Source organism: Hippoglossus stenolepis, chromosome 2, assembly GCF_022539355.2.
Source record: "Hippoglossus stenolepis isolate QCI-W04-F060 chromosome 2, HSTE1.2, whole genome shotgun sequence".
NCBI lineage: Eukaryota > Metazoa > Chordata > Actinopteri > Pleuronectiformes > Pleuronectidae > Hippoglossus > Hippoglossus stenolepis.
In genome coordinates, this window is record NC_061484.1 from 8,595,739 (window position 1) to 8,615,290 (window position 19,552).

At 40.7% G+C, this 19,552-nt stretch overlaps 1 protein-coding gene and 1 long non-coding RNA gene across 2 annotated transcripts; one reads left to right on the plus strand and one right to left on the minus strand.

Annotated features, from left to right (window-relative positions):
• Window positions 1–368: 368 nt before the first annotated feature.
• Window positions 369–2,705, plus strand: LOC118122930. The gene is made up of 2 exons (XR_004698534.2): window positions 369–468; window positions 772–2,705. It is a non-coding gene; the product is annotated as an uncharacterized LOC118122930 (long non-coding RNA).
• Window positions 2,706–2,910: 205 nt separating this feature from the next.
• On the minus strand, window positions 2,911–17,593 carry slc2a15b (solute carrier family 2 member 15b). The gene is made up of 12 exons (XM_035179710.2): window positions 17,418–17,593; window positions 15,413–15,511; window positions 11,656–11,816; window positions 11,370–11,494; window positions 10,596–10,741; window positions 9,855–9,987; window positions 9,475–9,662; window positions 7,688–7,798; window positions 7,071–7,172; window positions 6,464–6,539; window positions 5,141–5,268; window positions 2,911–3,762 (listed from the first exon to the last, which is right to left on the minus strand). The coding sequence occupies exons 1-12, from the start codon at window positions 17,460–17,462 to the stop codon at window positions 3,535–3,537; spliced, it is 1,542 nt and encodes a 513-aa protein (XP_035035601.1). The 5' UTR covers window positions 17,463–17,593; the 3' UTR covers window positions 2,911–3,534.
• Window positions 17,594–19,552: the final 1,959 nt, after the last annotated feature.

Consider the following 19,552-nt stretch of genomic DNA (forward strand, 5'->3'; position numbering starts at 1 on the left):
TTAACGCGGGCCCTGCCTGGGTGTGCCATCCATCTTCTTTTTTATTACGCCGCGCCGGGGCTGCCTGGGCGCTGCCGTTCGATTTGTCACCGGCCTCGTTCGCTGATAACAGGCATTTGTCATCGCCTTGCCTCCCTGTTAATGTTATCATCTCCTCCCTGACAGCCGCCCTCCGCCGGGGAGCGCCGGCGACAAAGCACATCCGTCAAGCGAATATTTCCACGGCTAAGGGGACCGCACACTGCAATAAGCCACATTAAAGCACTTATGAAGGGTGCGGGCACGCAAGTGCGCGCGTCTGTGTGTGTGCATCTGCGTGCGTGCACTGGTGCGCGCTTGGCACTGTGCGCTGCGTGCGCATACGCATCCTTGCAAAGACGCACGCACACTCCAGGAGCGTGTAGTGCGCTTGTCGAGGTGGGGGCCGACAGGGAGAGGAGGAGGTAATTTGTTGCAATTAATTACGCGGTGAGTGTGGCTTTGTTATGTGGGAGAGCATTTTATCTGTTGGAATGCTTCCTTCTCCAGACTGTGATGCTATTTGTTTGATTTATAGCTTCTGCCTGCCTGAGGCGGGGTGAGCCTGCCTGTGTGTGTATGTGTGTTTTCACATGTGCACAATACTGTGGCATTATCCACAGAAATATACTGTAGTCTCGGTGACAAGGAGCCCTTTGTTTGGGAGTGATGTTACATATGAACAGCCACACAGTCCCTGTTTGTGCACCCCCCTGCAGGACTCACACTCTCCTATGTCCATTTGTCATTCAGCAGCAAATCACCAGCACCAGAGGTTGACCTTCCATCGACCACCTTCGCCCGAAAGTGCAGCGACACCCAGATTTACTGCAGCACACCCCAAATACAATTCAGAAGTGATATGCTGATGTTTCTAACACAAGCCCAGTCGACCCTCCTCTCCTCTCGTCTCTGTGGTGTCAGGACAAGCTGGGATGTGACAACATTTATCCGTTCTGCCTCAGCCGGGGGTTTGCCGGGGCCCCTCTGCAGGGGCTGACAGATGCATCAGCCAGCCTAAAGGCAGTGGGAAGGCATGAGAGAGAGCGGGGCGCCGCTCACCACCCATCCTTCAACATACTGTATGACTCCCAAATTTGCCAGAAAACATCACATGGTGTAGCAAATCTGCAACCCTGGCAGAGAAGTGCAGCCATGAGATGATGGCATCATCACCCACTAAGAGAACAGTGCTTCATGTGACTCCCTTCACATTGTGATCACACGGTTGAAAAATACCCTCTGAGGAAGATTTCTAGGCCAAAGAAAGCTCCACTTCACTGAAATGCAGCTCTTCCATAAGCATTTGCAACCCTAGACAAAAAACAAGATTATGTTTAATTAAAAATAGATCAATACAGTGAAGAGCTGCAAGCATGTTGATTGGTTTCCTGTCTCTTACAAGTGAGGTGCAAGGCATTTACAGATGTTTTCTTCTCTATCAAAAGGTCACATGTTGTCTGTTTCCAATCAGTCATTCCCAGAATGAAACAGTCTTCATGAAGGCTGGAGAAGTCTTAAGAAGACAATTTAATCACTTACCTAGAGTCAAATCAAGAGCTACAGATCTCTGGACCACTGCAGACTTATTAAAAAGGGATAAGCCCATCAATAAATCAATAAAATAGATAAATACTTGATAAAAACATACTGTTTTTATTTACATTCTTATACCAGCTCCATAAAACACATGTAAATCTTGAGCAAACACTCTCACCCTATAGGTGCACTTAGTAGCTATTCTGGAGTTTTTGATCGTTTATAATTACCAACAAATAGAGCAGCAGATGTTTAAAGTCCCACCCCAGCAGATTATTACACCCCCAGAAACTCCTCTTTGTTCCTCAAATAGGTTTGTCATGAAAAAAATCCCCTCCACGGCACTGAAATGGCTTAAATGTAACTCTACACATTCCTTCCTCCTATTGGATCTATGAATATGCTACTATGTTCACAGTCACCCCACCCTCACAGCGCCACCTGCAGCTGAGGAGACTTTTCCCAGCTACTGAACCCCACCCACAAGTTGACAGGATTGGTTTCTTAGGTTTGTGACATCACAACCCCTGGATGTCTGAATCCATTGTTTTTAGCTCTCGCATTTGTCTACTGCAGTGTTAAGGTGGGAATAGTTAGCCATGGTTCTGACTGCTCTTTTCAAAATATATCTTTTGTCATATAAAAGCTAAAATATTCCAAATTTGATTTTCACCTGAGGGGACTTAATGTGTCTCTTTTTGTTGATGTTCACAATCAAGAAATGCGTTAACTCCATCTACTGATGAAGGTCCTGTAATATGACTCATAAAAGCAACTAAATGGACCTTGTGGCGAGACCTGTTTCCTAACCTGCTGTTTCCTGTGAAAATAAACTTTGCACTTTACAAGTATATTATTTGTTAGCCAATAATATAGCTGATAGTTATCACGTTCAAACCCTTTAGAGAGTAAAGCGTGCTTTATTAGACTGTTGTGCCTTTATTTGTTTTTTGCTTCAGTTTGAATATAGGGTTTATTCAGGCGCTCAGTGTTTCCTCTCTATTTTTCTTCTGTAATGTCAGTGCTGGGAAATGTTTTACTTGGGTATTTGTTTCATGATGTATGGGTATGTGTGCTGTAATTGCAAGTGTGCAATTTTGTTATGTTTATGGTTGTTTTTGGTGAGAGGCAATAAAGCCAGACTGTGATTTTTAGCTTCTGTGTGTGTGGAGGCAACATCCAGTTATTGGCATCACCACAGCCAATTGAATGTGGAGTAAACATTGGCCCCAGAAGAAACTAAATTGTTGTGGTAGCTCAGAAAAGCTGTGCGCTGGTATTTTTGTGTGTTAGTCAGAAAAACAGTTTGCAGCCAAATTCTGCAGAATAATAAAGACGATAGAGATTTTCATGTTCAAACATCCATACATTTTTAATAGTCTTAATTTAAAATTATATCTCTCATTGTCACTCCACCATATTTTATACAAAGAGGTCTTGAAAAACATGCAACAGATAAACAAAAAAAACCTTGAAAAATACACAGTACATGGATCAAACTTGTAAAGCTGATTTGTTGTGATATATTGATTCATTATAACTCTTTAACAAGCTTTACGAACATTATGACGATGTCTGGACAGGAAATATGAGATGACTACTACAGTAGCCACAATATTCAGCTCTCTTATGTAAAAAAGAGACAAAATCACAGAGGGACGAAAAGAAATACAAAACAAACATGAGCTCAAGTTTTTGGTCAGGGCGTTCACCTTGAGCTCAACAGTGTAAAAATGCAACAAAAAGCAAATGTGTGACCATTTTAACCACTGAGGGAAACGAGGAATGCTACCTCATCACACTAATCGAAGCGCTGTTGTGATGTTGTGTATGATGCCTCCGGTTGTGTGCACTGGTCGTTGTTTCACGTGAAGCAGAAGATCCCCTTGTGGCCACAGTTCCACGTTTGTCTGGGCCATACTAATCAAAGAAACCTTCGTTGAAAGGTCCACCTCTACGTTCCTTCTCCATGGGCTCTTATTTTTCGTCACGGTGGCCGAGGGTTCCGTAGCCATTCATCATAGCCATTTTCAAATGACCGTTGGCAGTCATCTCCTCTTCATGTATCTTGTTCTTTGCAGCGAACATCTGACTAATCTCCATAAAGGTTTTGTTCTTGGTCTCAGGAATGATGAAGATGGTGTAGAGGGCCACGCCCACGCAGATCACGCAGAAGATCAGGTAACAGTAAGGACCTGTAGCCATCTGAGGAGGGAGGACACGCAGAACAACTGTGATTAAATAATACCAATACTTACAAAAAAGTGGGAAATGTCCAAGGGAACTAAAAGGAGACAAATATGAAGAATTCTGTCATAGTTAACTGACACTTTCCACCTCAAAACACCTCCTGCTTACTGCAAGGAGACATGAAATGTGGGCAAAAATAGCATCCATAGACAGTGACAGGCAACAGTTTGGCTAATAAAAGCTGCAATAAAAGCTGATCCAAATATGACAACAGAACTGGAAAAGCAGGCCATACTCTTGGTTTTATACAAACAACTTCAGATTATATTAATGGATGATCTTCAAAGAAATGCAGAAAAAAATTCAAGTTTAAAAAAAAGACACTGAGCAAAAATATGTATTGACTTGAGTCAGGTATTCACGTTTCTTTAAGCTTTGTTTTGGTCTCCTCCAACTCTCCAACAATATCTGTCTCTTTAGCTACTGAATGCTCTGCTATGTTCACCAGTCAGCTACTAATGCTGTCTCTTAATGTCGTAATCCAAATCACTACATTTGAGGGCTAAAAACCAAAACTAGCTGAAAGATGCTAAAATGCTCTGTTAAATGGAGGGAAAGCACAGTGTTGGGTTACATTTACATGTGGGATCGTCACTACAAGTGGCATCTTGTACGCAAACACATTGTCACACATAGTTGTTAAAGCCTAGTATGAGAATGTTGATATGTGCAGCTTTAAAGAGGAAATTGATATTATAGAAAATAGTTAATTGGGCACTTTCAAAACACAACACGAGAACAAGGTTTTGTTTACTCTTCAATGCCACAGTCTGATGGGAAAATTGTAATAATTTTCATTGCAGAGATGGTTCAGGACAGGATGTTTAGCCTAGCTTAGCACAAGGAGAACTGCAAGCATAGCTCCAAGTGAAAGAATAGTCGTCTGACTGCTCTGAAGCTGTTCTTTGTTTACGTATTTTCTGTGAAATTAAAACAGAAAGATTTAAGACCACATGGCCTCATAGCAAACTCATATTTTTAAGCTCTGTGTCCAGAATGTATGTGGGTTTGTGTTGTCTATTCCCACGGCTCAGGCTCTTGTTCTCTGGATCTGTTTGCCCATAATGCTGAGGATAATGAGGGAGAGCAAAGCTGGGATTTTAATTGGTAATTTTATTGGTGTTTTGGGAGTCACCTCTATTCGACTGAACCAGACAGCCCGTATGCCGTGTGTCTGACACTGAGCCATAACAGATCCTGGATTCAAAGTCAAGATGAACTCACCGCCTCACAATGCCAAACAAACAAAACCTTGGATTTCAGAATCATATGTCAACAGTCATACACTTTGACGCAAAACGCCTTCAGGGAAAAGAAAGAAGTTTGCTCTGACCTCTAGGAAGGGGAAGACGAAGCCGATGGTGAAGTTGGACAACCAGTTGAGGCAACCAGCCACAGTGTAGGCAGCCGGTCTGTGCGACTGCTTAAACAGCTCTGCCGTGATCAGGAACGGCACGCCAGCTTCGCAGGGGAGACAAAGTCATTTCATTTCACATTTTGACAACAGCAACAATCTCAGCTAATCATGGTTCACTCCACAGTCGGTTGGTTTGATCTAACAAGGCATCCCATCAAGCCGTCACAATACAAATCACATTTAATCACTCAGTGCACTTGTGTGAATCTATTGGGTGTTGTGAAATTAACTTCAACGTCTTCGTTCATCAATTAGTTTATCAATATTCCCACTCAGGACTGTTCTTTGGCAGTCATTCAAACCAAACAAAACATGAACAGAAATGATAGACATTCCTCAAGCGCCACTGTGCTATTATATTACTCTCCCTTTATTCTGCATGTACTTGATTATGTGATCATTATTCCTCAGCGTCCAAAGATTGACAAGAGAGGAAGATGTTTGTCAAGTTGGCGAAACTCCATCTCTGAACCACAAGGAAAAAGAAAAGCTTCATCCGGACTTGTGTAATTCATGAGTTTGATATGTTGGAGATTTTGTCTTTAAACACACAATCCCTCATTGTTAGGAGTGAAAGCTACGACGGAGAAATATACATTAGTAAAAGCTCTAATGATGAGCTTTTCCAATGACGTCCTCATTATCTGTGCATGATAATTGCATGGAGGAAGGTTTAATATCAGCAAACCAATAACTAGGCCGTAATTTGTCAACATCTGTGGTATGTATGGGGGATTTTGTGCGAAGCCAATCATATTCATCATAGCTAACTTATGAACAATGAGCCATTAAAAGTCTAATTGCAGCGAGAGAAACTTGTACGCGTGCCGAAGTATGGATTTTGCCGACGTGACGGATGATGCTATGTAAACCACATTCGTCCCAATTCATCATCCTCGCAGGTCCGCTCAACGTGGCACCAACATTGTAAACTACTGCCTGTTAATTCACTTCACTCAACTTATCCGGAGTACAAATGGTGGTGGGAATGGATGTGGTGTGGCAGGTCTAATTTCCTCATTTACAAGACTAATGAAATACAATATCTCTTCACAGTCAGAGGAGGAGAAGGGAGGGAGGGAGGGCGCCTGCTGTTGTGCGAGCATCCAGCAGAGAGCAGTGCTACCTTGCACACAGGACTGCACAGATCTCGTGTGAGGAGCTGGAAAAGTTAAATGTGAGTGTTTGAAAAGGGTTTTCAGGTGAGAAGAGAAAGGGTGGATTCCTTAAAGTATTTACCTGGACCTATGCAGAAGCCTGCGATAATCCCAACAACGCAGCCCACACTGATGTAGCGCATGAAGGACAGCTGCGTCTGTGATTGGTCAAACACAAGTCACGAGTCTGAAGTCATGGGTTCAACTGAGTTTTTCATAATTATTCATTTTACTATATTTAATCATTCTGATTATATGTAACATGAGAGACATGATTAGTAGCATGTGAGGCTCCTGACCCTTACTTCATAATTACACATAATTACACACGTACAGTAATTAGTGTGTTGTTTGGTTTCATGTTGTTTCCTGAACTGAATATATGTGAATACATTTTACTCTTAAGCCAATAGGCTATTCTTAAAGATGTTTTTATTAAATATACATTAATTAATTAATAAATAAACACAAAATAAAAAGTATGTGAATAATGATAATATTTATTATTATTATTAATAATTATAATATTATTAATAATAATAATACGATTTTGTAGTTTATGTAAATTATGTTAAGTCGGTAATGTCCTTAGCCCCAATAAACAAGTACTGAACTGTTTGCCCTGCGTGACAATGTGCAGATTAGTATAACATATTCCCACAGTAGCAGGACATGAGAGGACATTGTACCTGGAGGAGGACAGAAACAGTGATTCCTGCACAGCACACTCCCATGAAGAGGAAGCCGCCAATCATCAGAGGTCTCCTGCCCACACGATCGATGGTGAAACACTGAAAGAAAGGACAGAGGGGCATGAGCTGTTGTGATTGGCTGGCAACGTTACACATCATCAAAAGATCGAGACACAGTAGGAAAGTTGAAGTTTCATGTTTACAGAGAAAATACAGGGATGTAAAACATTCATTTCAATAAGACAAACAACGATAGATAACCAAATAAAAACTAAATCCAAAGTATATGATCATTCATGACTGCATGTCAGATCCATCTTATAAACTATTTCAACATTTTTCCCATAGTCTACTTGTTTGTTTTCACTTTAAAAACTCTACAACCATAAAGCCTAAATGTAGATATTCAATTCACAATGTAATACAAACTGAGAAGAGCAAAAAATAATAATGAAAAGAATCCCATTTAAGAAACTGCTAATCACTTTAAACTATTAAAATAGTTGGACATTTTCTGTAAATTGACTAATGGCTTTTTAAGCAGAGTATGAAATATATCTACGATGATGTTAATGTCAACTTAGTGTGTTTACAGTGTCATAATATCCACTCACCCCCAGCACCCCAGAGATGACCTCAATGGCTCCAGTTCCCACTGTTGTGTACTGAATATGAGGCTCTGGGATCCCAGCATTACTAAATATTTCATTTGTGTAGAACCAGATCTGAAATTGACAAAGATATGTTTATTAAAATGACAGACACACACACACACACACACAGTGAGATCGACGCTTTGTCTTTTTTTGGGTCTTTTCTTAAAGAACCAAAAAGTGGCTCTTATCGTGAGTGATCACGATCATCAGGCCGAACATCACTTTTGCATTTGAGGTACGGCGCTTCATCAGTATGGACTCCTGACAAGTGCTCCCGTTGAAATTAATTTGTGTATGCTCATTAATCACACTTTGCTGATGCAACATCCATCATTGATGAGGTGTGGACAAGATCGTGATCGGTGTGGTTAAACGCTGTCTCGTTGATTTAGTAACCATACATGGAGCTTTTCATCACCATTGCAGCACTGAAGTATGCATACACAGACAATTAGAAAAAGTTATGAGTTGGTATCAGTTTTAACGCACGAGTGGTCTTATAAGAGTATAAGCATATGTTAATAGGATAATAGTTGATAATACCTAAATTTAAATCCTTTGAGTTTCTGTCAAACTGGATATTTTGCATTTATACACAGTTTTGAGCAGTTCCATCACAAAGGCATTAGATGCTGCTCAACACAGGAACTCACACGATTGCTGTTTCAAGCATCCTTCCAGATTTCTCTGATAATATTCAATCTCTCCCAGGCCAAACATAAGCTGTTTGTAGACCAGATGACTGACTAGTCCCCTTGTGGGTCTACATCAACATGTGGCTCCCAATTACACAGCAAGAGGGCGGCACCTTGAGGCACCATGCACCTGTCTGAACCAACTTATCCATCCATCCATCCATCCATCCATCCATCCATCCATCCATCCATCCATCCATCCATCCATCCATCCATCCATCCATCCATCCATCCATCCATCCATCCATCCATCCATCCATCCATCCATCCATCCATCCAAGGCTGAGCTGTGAATTCTGTGTTTGAAGCTTGTAGGTAAGCGTCAGAATGAAGACTCACAGCATCATGTATGATAATTATAATTCATGATTTTTGCCTTTGCATGTTCACCCATTTTCTGCCATAAGCCCTGTTCCACATATTTTTTCCCCAACACTATCTTGTGACAGAGTTGTCTTATCTCTCTTTGCAGGATAGCTGGTTTGGATTATGTTCAGTTATAAATACCCAAAGGTTGTGAGAAAAAAACATGCAGACTTCTAGGTTTTGTTGAAATATCATAAAAGATCTATTGTACAAGGCGCCTGGACTCATGGGCCCCTCCCTAATGAAAGGAGCCGTCCCGTGTTCCTGAGCGTAACATCTGGAACCGCGGGACTCGGCAGGGTGTAGCCCTGCTGGGAAATGATGCTAGCATGTGAGCAGCATGCCCAGAGCTTCCATCCACATGGAGCAATGAGTACAAAGATGTGTTTGACTTTGTGTGTGAGTGAGTGCGGCTGGACCTTCTTATGTGGGGTAACACTGGAGAGAGAGGACCAGGAGATAATGAGCCGTGGTCCTGTGCCCCCCTGCTCAGTCACTCAGTGGCTGCATGAGGGACTGTAATGTATGAACAGGAAGAGATGCAAATGGGAGGAGCACAGCTGGGGACTCCAGGAGCTCTCACTTTCTTATAATAACTGCACAGTCTCTGCACATCCACAACACACGCACACACACATGCAAACACACCAAGACAGAAAAGACAACAATGCTTCTTCCACGCACCGCGTCGATGCCTGACAGCTGCATGCCGACGTTGACCACCATAATGGTGATGACCTGCCAGCGGACACAGCGGTCCCTGAGCAGGCCCCAGACAGAGATGGTCTGGATGGACGATAAAGAGCGTTGCTCCTCCTGCATCTCCTCAACCTCTGCCTGGATGTCTCCTTTAGTACGGAACCACTTTAGTGCTAAAGAAAGGAAAAGAAAGCTTTTAAGATGTGACAATAAAATTTAAATAACAACAAGATGTAACTTTCTCTCATGATCTTTGAATAATTTTAAAGAACAAAGAGAAAAAAAACCTACATTGTTAAGACAAATTATGAAAGTCTTTTCTCGATGTGATCTAACAAAAATGAGAATACAATCCGCTTTCTGACCTGCAATGGTGGCGTGCACATTTCCCTTCTCTATCAACAGGTACCGTGGACTCTCTGGAAACCATGGCAACAGCATCACCTGGACTAGGGTAGGAAACACCACCAGGGACAGGAGCAGAGGCCAGTGCTGTTCCTGTAGGGAAAGAAAGAATGAAACATTACTAAAAGTAACATTCAGCAGCTCACACTATGCCACTTATAATCATCATATTAAAAAAAACTTCACAAAGCCAGAAAGTTATTCAGAAGCATAATTTTTTTAATTCCTCGTTATATTTTAGCTGTTCCACACATTGACACTGCTGTTTATCAGACATACTGTAGATGGGCAGATGAGGCAGATGTTCTATTGCATAAAAAAGAAAAAACTCAATGACAGGTGAGGAAAGCCAGACGCATAGCTAGACATGTTACATAAACAATTTTTGTATATAACTACAGAACAACTTCTTGTTATATTGTATAATACAACTTTTTTAAGCTAGTAAGTGATAAGAGAAGGTTGCATTCATGTATAGTTTCAGCCTCACTTCTGTGAGACGATTCAAGCATCAGAAATACACATCAGATGTTTCTCTGTGTTTTAAAGTCCCGTGTGCTGCTGCTCACATCTGGATCACAATCTCTCAGGTTGCAGAAGGAGCAAGTCTACACTGAAGACACAGTAGGACGAGCTGCCTGAGCTGATGTCTCTGCCTGAAAACACCAGCAGAGGTCAAAGGCCTCGGAAGATTTTCCTACCTCTCCCAGCAGTTCATGGAGCCCCAGCACCTGAGCGATGAAGACGCCGAGACAGATGTGGATGCTGGGAACGAGGCCCAGGAAGCCTCGCAGGTTCTTGGGGGCGATCTCACCGAGGTACATCGGCACCACACTGAGAGAGATTCCTGTTGAAAAAAGTGTGATTACACACAAGCTCATGCTGTGATTTCTTCCTTGAGCGACTATAACACTTTTTAGCTACGATAATTGATAAGATAAGAACTTGTGTATGAATAAGTAAGTATGAAATAAAATAAAATAGAAGTCTAACTAAGTCTAATTAAATAAAAGTGCAGTGACACAAGACGATCACAGGGGGCTGTATACTGTATTTGTGCATTATGAATAAGAAGATGTATTGGTTATAGTTTTTTGTTGTAATTCCTGTCTAACCCTAACCCCTGCTAAAACACAATGAAACAATTATGCAAATAAGTCCAGGATTTTATCAACTCTACCCTGACAAAGGGATAGAATATTTGGGTTCGTTGCTGTGTTCTCACATCGGCTCATTCAAACATTCTCCTGATTTTTTACAAGGGGCCTGGTCGGGGGCCCGGAGGTTCTCTCAAGGACATTTGCGTTCCTTCATCCAGCCCCTCCAGAGAATGTCAATAGATTCAGTGCATCTCCTAAAGCAGTAATGTGCTATTGTGGCTTTGCGTCTACTCATATGCAAGAAAAAGTAACTTTTTTTTATTTGCTTAAATCGCTTCTAGTTTGTTTTCTTGTGAGGATGAATGACTGGCCCACCTGAGTGTATTCCCATGATGAAGCGTCCAAAGATGACCATCGCTGGCATCCGGCACCATCTGCTGAAGCCCATCATAGTTCCTGCTATAAACACCAGCACACTGGATTTCACCAGCGTCCCTTTCCTGTTTGGGCACACAGTCATCCCTCTTTATTCAATGAACTTAATGAATTAGATGTTTGTAACTGCCAGAAGCATGAGGATAATGGCATTTCAGAAATACAGACACACATTGAGTACTCGCAATAGTAACAAAATCATCCAAACACACACACACACACTAACCTTCCATATTTTGTGACTAGTTTGCCCACCAGCAGGGCCCCCGTCATCCCACCAATAGCAAAGACGGACACAGTGAGGGAGTATAATACAGTGAGGAACTGTTCATCTGGAATCCAGTCGTAGGTATTGATGATTGACTCATTGTAGAAGGCTTTGATGTACTGGTGGAAAAAACAGTAAATGAATTAAGTTCATCTTAACATTTCCCATCAGGAGAATAGATACATGTATTCATTACAACGAGTGCAGTGTCCGTTCTAAACCTGCCTGAAATACTCTGGAGCTACTTCAGAATTATTTGTTAGTGAGTCTTCCTCAAACAGTTCTACAATATACTGTCACTTTTTATGGTTTGTGTTTGTGCACAGGGATTTTTATTAACAGTCTATGGTGCAGAGTGAAGTTAGAAAACTTTGTGTTCATCCTACCAGGTTTATCTACGGTGAAGATTTCATAGTCAAAGTTTTTCATTAAAAGAAACTAAATTTGCTTAATTGTAATTCCACTCAGTATAAAACATTGCAGCAACAAACCCTCTGTTGTTCTTTTACTTTGAAGACAAATTGCCAAACAGGAAGTGATTCTGTGAATGTTGTTGCCATGACGGAGGTTAGCACCCATCTGGGTTCGGTCGGTCTGTGTCTAATGTGGTGGAATAAAAATGATCAAATTATCAAAACAATGTTGCTTGCGGTTTGACCCAGTTATGGACCACTGTTGTAGTCTATCTGAGGACCTAGAGGAAGACATGTTCAACTCAGTCCACAGACTGAAGGCACACTGCCCCGCCCCCACTAATTGCTACAGAGCGCTGGTTGCTTGTTTATTAAATTTGTATTAATATCGATCGTGTCACATGTCCAAATCACACCATAATCAGCACTGTACTTTGTCTGGCAATTTACAATAGACGTACCAGGTGTGAAGCCAAATAGATGAACGGTTTGAGAGATATGCACATACAGACGTTTGTGGAATCGGTTATGTTGTTATCCTCGAGGTGTGTTACAAAACATGTAGTGTGAGGGCTAACAGCAGCAATATCCATCAAATTGCATTTGGGTTCATCTGACAGTGAGGTGTCCGCTGAGATCAGACTGTCCTAGAGAATCCTCTACATTAAGAATCGAATTTATCTCGAGAGAATCAATTAATTCATACTCAGGGATAGAAACGGAAAAATGTAAAAAAAAAAAAGTTTGTGTCATGAACGTTTGTGCACTTCTTTTTTTTTTTACATCTTGGGAACGACGTATAACAGCGTTTATAACACATTCATGATGTCGAACATGACTCGTTGGGGAAAGAAAACTGAATTCAATCTCCTCTACTGGCAATGGGAAAGGAGTCGATTGCCCACCTATACCTGCTGAAAGAGACAAATTATTCATCAATAGTTGCCGTTTCCTCATACTAAAACGATATCTCACAGCAGGAGCCACAACATTTTCCTGTTCTGCTCTGTTCATTCATTGTGGTGTCACTTGATGTCAGTGCAGAAATAGTATCTCATAAGTACTATTCAGTTACATTTTGGATTCCCTCTCCTTAAGGCACATGACAAGTCAGTGAGGAAGTGGAAATGATGCACCAGTCAGGAAAAAACACTAATTAAAAGTGTCTCCTGACTGATGTAACTAACTGTTCCTGCAGTAGAGACCTAACTCATGTGATAGTAAAAGCATGGTGAGGGTTCATAACTAACACATGGGGAAATTCACATGCGATCATCTGACTCCCCCTGAATGTTAGCAACAAGCTCCTTTGCTTTGAGCTTTGAATTATCAATGGAACTGTTGGAACAAATGAGTGCAGTAAGAAAGAATTCAGGTTAGGACTGACTGTTGCTTCCAAACTCAAAGTAACCTCCTAAGAGGACAGGCTTTTGTCGAGGAGGTATCCGTCAAATCAAATAACAAGTTAGGAGTTGAGCAGGGGCGATGTTGAAGTCATGTGACAGCGGCGTGGTTTGTTTATAGCCTCACATTAGTTTTTTGCTGCTGTTCATTTGTGAAGATTATCCCGCTGAACAAACTGTGTAAGTATCCGGAACCTTTTGGTCTCAGAGCTGAATTTCCACAAAATGAGAAATTCCATTGGCTTTTCGTCAAATGTTACCAAAAGATGCAATCGATTACCACGACCCACAAAGTCAGACAATCAAGTTTTAGGGTCAAGTCTCACCTCTCCCGTGACGAAACCGTCTGCCAAACCTAATGTTAAATTTGGAGGCCACCAGCGTAACTACTGTCAGATGACACACAGTGGTGACTCCAACAAAGAGACTGAAGTCACATGGACCATGGTTAAAGGTTTGGCCTCACTGTATCAGAAGTAACTTGGAATGAATGAAGAAAAGCTCTTCTCAGTCGTAGCTTTTTATTCGGAAAGGAAAACATTTCTCAGTTTGTAGAAATCTGCATGGTACACGTGAGAGGGGTAGAGTGAGAACCACATGAAAGCTGCTGCTTGTCCTATGTGCTTAGCTTAGCTTCTAGCTTTAGGGATGCTACGGTGAAGATTTCATGCTTTCTTACAGAGAGTTTTCGGAGAAGCTTGAAACCATTCTTACTGTACATCTGTGTGTTAAATACACAGCTGGAGTTTAGAGGTTAGCTTAGCTCAGTGGCAGGAGGAAAGAGCTATAGCTGTGCCATGGGGCATAGTTCTAGCACAATAAATTTTCATTTGTACACTTATGTTTGTACGCAACATAAAACAGCAACTTTATTCTCAAATGAAATAAAAACTCATTTGATTTACTTCTACTTTATTATCAATTATCATTGTCATTGTCCACCCAGTTTTGTTGGTGGAAGTCTATCTCTCATCACCAGTTGGAAACTGGCCACGTTTTTCTCCTCTAGGGAAAGTGAAGAAAAAGGGTGCGAGATGAGGAAAGTTTGAAAGTGAGGAATCACGAGCGAAGCAGCAGATGCAGCTCTTTTCATGTTAGTGCCTCTTCAGAACATAACATGTGGCACTCATCCTCCCATGCTTCAATGAGAGGGCCGTCCATGGCCAAACAGGAATGGTTCACAGCTTAGTCACCGCACCGCAACAAATCCAACATCGAAGGAACAGAACAGAGTGCATCATAGAAACGACAGAACATCGATGACACGGTGAGGTGCACAGCAGCTTCTAAATTTGATACACAGGGCCACATGCCTCCACATGACAATGATAAAAAAAATATCTGATTTGTAGTCGGTCCTCTGGGGATAGCCACAGAGGAGATATGGAGTAGCGGTGGGAAAATGTAGCCGGCCAGGGGGGTCCAGAGGCATGTCCCCTGTAAAACATTACCGACCTGGGGCCTAACATCACGATCCTGTCATATATACTGACCTCTTTGGAAACATGTAGGGAATTATTGTAAAGGAGAATTAGGCTTCTTGTGCATTCTTACTCATGTCTGCCAATCCGAATTTTTTTAATTAAGAATAATTCAATCTTATATGTTTCATTCTAGCTTCCTTTTGAGCCGTGTCTTTTCTTTTCCTTCTCTTCTGTACTGACATATTCCATGCCAATAGACAGTAGGTCAAATTAATAAAGCAGCCAACTGAACTGAATTGACTAATCCAGTAGTCGACTGTTTGGCCAGCAGCCAGCGCTTAGGAAGCTCTGTGTGCATTAACTTCTAAAATTCATTTTAAGCTTTGGGGGGATCAAACACCATCCATTATCACCCCCAGTGTACATAGGCCTACTTAAAGAGATGAAGCTCTGTTGATGTTGTAATGACACAAACCTGTGCAGGAGAGTTGACCACAGCTAAGTTGTATCCATAGAGCATGGAGCTGCCGAACGAGGACAGGAGAGCCACTGCCAGCAGTGACCTTGTGAGAGACTGAGGAAAAGAGGAGGAGAAAGACGAGTGAGAAACAGACAAAAAAGGCCCTGAGGCCAATTTATTAAAGCAAAGCAAGAAAAATCTGATGACATCCAATGTAAAATGAGATCAAACTAGATGACTTGAGTATTAAGTTAAATTGTGTGTTTATAAAATGTTGTCATTGGATTGCCTAATTCAAAATACTAGAGACTGATGGATATGGATTTTTGGGGACTAATGACGATATGATATGATTAACATGTAAAAACATAAAAATATTGGACATTGACAATAAATCCAAACTCATCGTTATAAACCCCTTATAACAGATGTATTGTATACAACTAAAAAAGAAAAAAAATGCAACCAAATATCTACAACCTGAATCTTTTTTTACATAAGATCTAAACATAGATGCAAATATTTTCGGCATTGTTTATTCTGTAAAATAAAAGTTTTTATATGGGTGCATATCAGGAAACATAAACGCAGATACTATGTCAGTGAAAGACTCATCAGCTGATTATTATTGGCCAGCTGATAAACTGGTCTGGCTTTACAAAATACTCTGAATTGAATTGAAAAGATGAGTTTAATGATTTAAACTTTAATCCTGTGTCCATTTCTACTGTTTTCTATTGACTGTATGTGCATTTAACAGTGTCAGTCTAAGGGTATAAGCTGCATATGAGTCTGAGATCTTTGGACTTTGCAGCAGATCTGTATGAGCACTGAGCAACACGTGTCTGAATCAGAAAAAGGGAAACAAACCCAGGACTGGGAACAGGCCAGATCCCATTAGCCTGCTCTGTTTGATCATAACACGTTCATAGCACATTGAAAGAGCTGAACAGTTCTCTGCTCATGGTCAGTTAAATCCAAATACAGATTTACTGCTGAGGCCCAACCTGAGCTTTTGTCGCACTTCAAGAAAGTAACGCAACTGACGACTAAAGATGACTGACGTTTTCTACACGGCAAGGGGGGCTCGCAAATGTTAACCATCAGGTGCATACCAGTGAATAACCTTTGAGTAAATATCCAAAGTCACATGAGCCCCCACCCTGTGTAATGGGGTCAGTGTACAGTAGTTTCATCAGCATTGGCCTGGAGCTACCCTCTTGGCTGCCGTCCTAGATTCCAACACCCCGAGCTAAGCTGACCTCCAAGGTGGAAGAAAAGCAGGATTATCATGTGTTTTTGAATGTTCTTACCTTTAAATGGTGCATGAAGGAAACTGGCATGCAAGCACAAATGACCACAAACTAACCCCACATCAAAACCCCACAGATCCTTATTAGCTCTGTGCATAATTTGGGTCGAATGAGTGTGTTTATGTGAATATGTAGGATGTTGGTGTGTTAATGGCCAGAGAGCAGAGAGTTCCTGCTCTGGCCAAACAAGGACAGCACAGAGGCCTTAAAGAAACCTAATTTAGCCTAATGGAGAGAGTGATACGGCTACACGTGAAAATAGCTCATGGCAGACAATGCTGCCCAGTGACCATCACATCAGGCTGATTATCTGTAAGATCCGCAGCTCTTCACATGTGAGACGACATCTCTTGGGTCAAAGCTCTGGGCAGCCATGTTGAAAACTTTGACTAAAGTCTTTGGTCATTTTTGTTTGTTTGTTTGTTTGTTTAAAAAAAAAAATACATTTAATCTAAGAAATCTGGAAATTTGAACATCCTGGTAAACCTTCCCATGCCAAAGGTTGCTAGGCAACATTGAACCTAAACCACACTTTTTGGATTATGGGTTAAAATACAATGTGTATATTGATATTTCTGTTTTTGATCAGGATTTTTCTAATATGATTAAAACGTTGATTGATCATCAAATCAGTGAATCAAACACCAGTCCCTCCTGCCTCCTCAGCAACTCTCTTGTCGTTTACAACACGCGCACTGATCACTCACCCCGTGCATTTTCGCATCGCTTCCCGGTAACAGTTCCTCCGCCATTTAAATCAACAATAATTCCCTCTCGTGTGTGATCTGCTCGTTGGCGATGAGCAGCAGCGCATCGGCAAAACTTTTCACAACTCCTCCGGCCAGCATCCCACATATGTAGCCGTCAGACATGCTCCTGTGTCACGGAGGAGGCGTGTCGGTGTTGCTGGGAGGAATCAAACCAGCCACTCTCCAATCACCGGAGTGGGACCGTCCCAGCGCGTGCGTCGTCGTCCCCGCCAGCAGCGGTCACATGAGACAACTGGTCGGTCTCGTGCACCCAGTCTCATCAAACGTACACCACCTCGTTCACTTGGAAAACGTAGTATTCTCTTTGGCTCAGTTGTGAGATCCTACGTTTTGTCTGCCCATTTTGCATTGGCCTGTGCCCGTCCGTGACTCTCAAGATCCGTCTGCGAAACGAAACATGGCGGACATTCTTGTATTTCAGATAAAATGTCATTTATAATATAGTTTGGGCATTAAAATACATTCTGACACCATTTCTACGAAATATGCTCTTTGCTTACAATCTTCAGCCAGTTCATGCTTAGATCTATATTTTATTAGTTATCACGAATATTTTCAGATCTGCAGAAAATGGTAATGTCATTTATCGTTGCTATGGTGGTTGGAACGCTGCCTGCGTAAACCCGTCGTAGCGTGCTGTTTGAATCATCGTCCGTGCGTGCGTCGTTCAGTGAACGTTATTCGTTATTTGATATTAATATTTGATGATGATTACTCTAATTCGAAGGATCTAAGTCCCGCAACTACATTCATACGAGGCGGGCCCAGTGCGCATGCGTGGCGGACCCGTCATCTGGACGGCTAGTATAAGTGCACATTTTACAGTATATATGCCTATTGTGTATTTGATAAATTTGATATGGACTGATGATGAACATTACGATTATTTTCGTATATCATTAATACATTTTATCTTTATTTTCTTATAACTTTGTATTTGTATTTCTGCTATGTAAAAGTTGTTTGTACATACTGTTAATCTTCATGTGCTCTGTAATAGCGATGAATAATAACAAATCTGCTGTCTACTTGAATTTTAATTTTTTATTTTGTATTACTGTATAGAGATGATAGACATACTGTATAAGGCAATATATCAATTATATAATTTATATATAAAATTCAGCAAACAATTCCCAGCAAATGGTTTTGCAGTTCACAAGGCGTTGGTTTGAAGGGTTTTAATGTACCATACATACAAACAAATTTGACAACATTCCTAAAATATAAATTAACAGTAAGCTAAAAACAAGATAGTCTTTCAATTAAACAAATACAAATAATAGTATATTACATTATTAATATATACTGTATATACAGTATATTTTATATACAGATATATACTGTATATATATTGACATGTCTGTTGTAATACATCTATATATCTATCTATATATGTGTATATATATATACATATATATACATGATAGATATATATATAGTTATATATATATATATATATATAAGTAATATAACAAACTTTGAAAATAAAACTTAACATTGAACCTTATGTACATTTGTGTGTGTATGCTTGTGTATATTCATGTTGTGTATGTATGTCAACTCCGGTGTTCTCCTTTGCAACTGCGCCCGTCTTCCCCGTATTAACCAAGAATTTTTGACATTAGCATTGAATGATCAAAACTTGAAAGAGGACGAGACACTATATGATATCTACAGCACAGTCTGATGAATGACTGATTATTGTAAGAGTCATTGTCAACAATAGTTTTCTGTCTTAAATTTTTAAATAATAAATAGCACATTACAACAATTTACAAAAGTAAAGAAATCATAATGTTATATAAATGAATAATACTAATTAATTGTATTTGAAACATTTACATCAATCAAAGACATTGCATACCATGGAACGCCCCTCCACTTCCATGAAACACATTAAACTGTTTACCATAAACTATGGGATGACTTACAGGTAAATCCATTATCTCTAAAATTTTTTTGTATATTACAACTACATTTTTGACCTCAAAAACAAATAAAACCTTCCTTGTTTCAGTACTTCGGTTCCTCAGTGATGAATGGTTGTAAAATTACTTCAATGATTTATT

Coding starts and splice junctions, on each gene's coding strand:
- slc2a15b (XM_035179710.2), bottom strand. CDS start 17,462: ATGGCGGAGGAACTGTTACCGGGAAGCGATGCGAAAATGCACGGG. Junction 7,173..7,687: donor TCATCTCTGGGGTGCTGGGG/GTGAGTGGATAT, acceptor CCTTTCTTTCAG/TGTTTCACCATCGATCGTGT. Junction 6,540..7,070: donor CTGTTTCTGTCCTCCTCCAG/GTACAATGTCCT, acceptor GACCAATCACAG/ACGCAGCTGTCCTTCATGCG.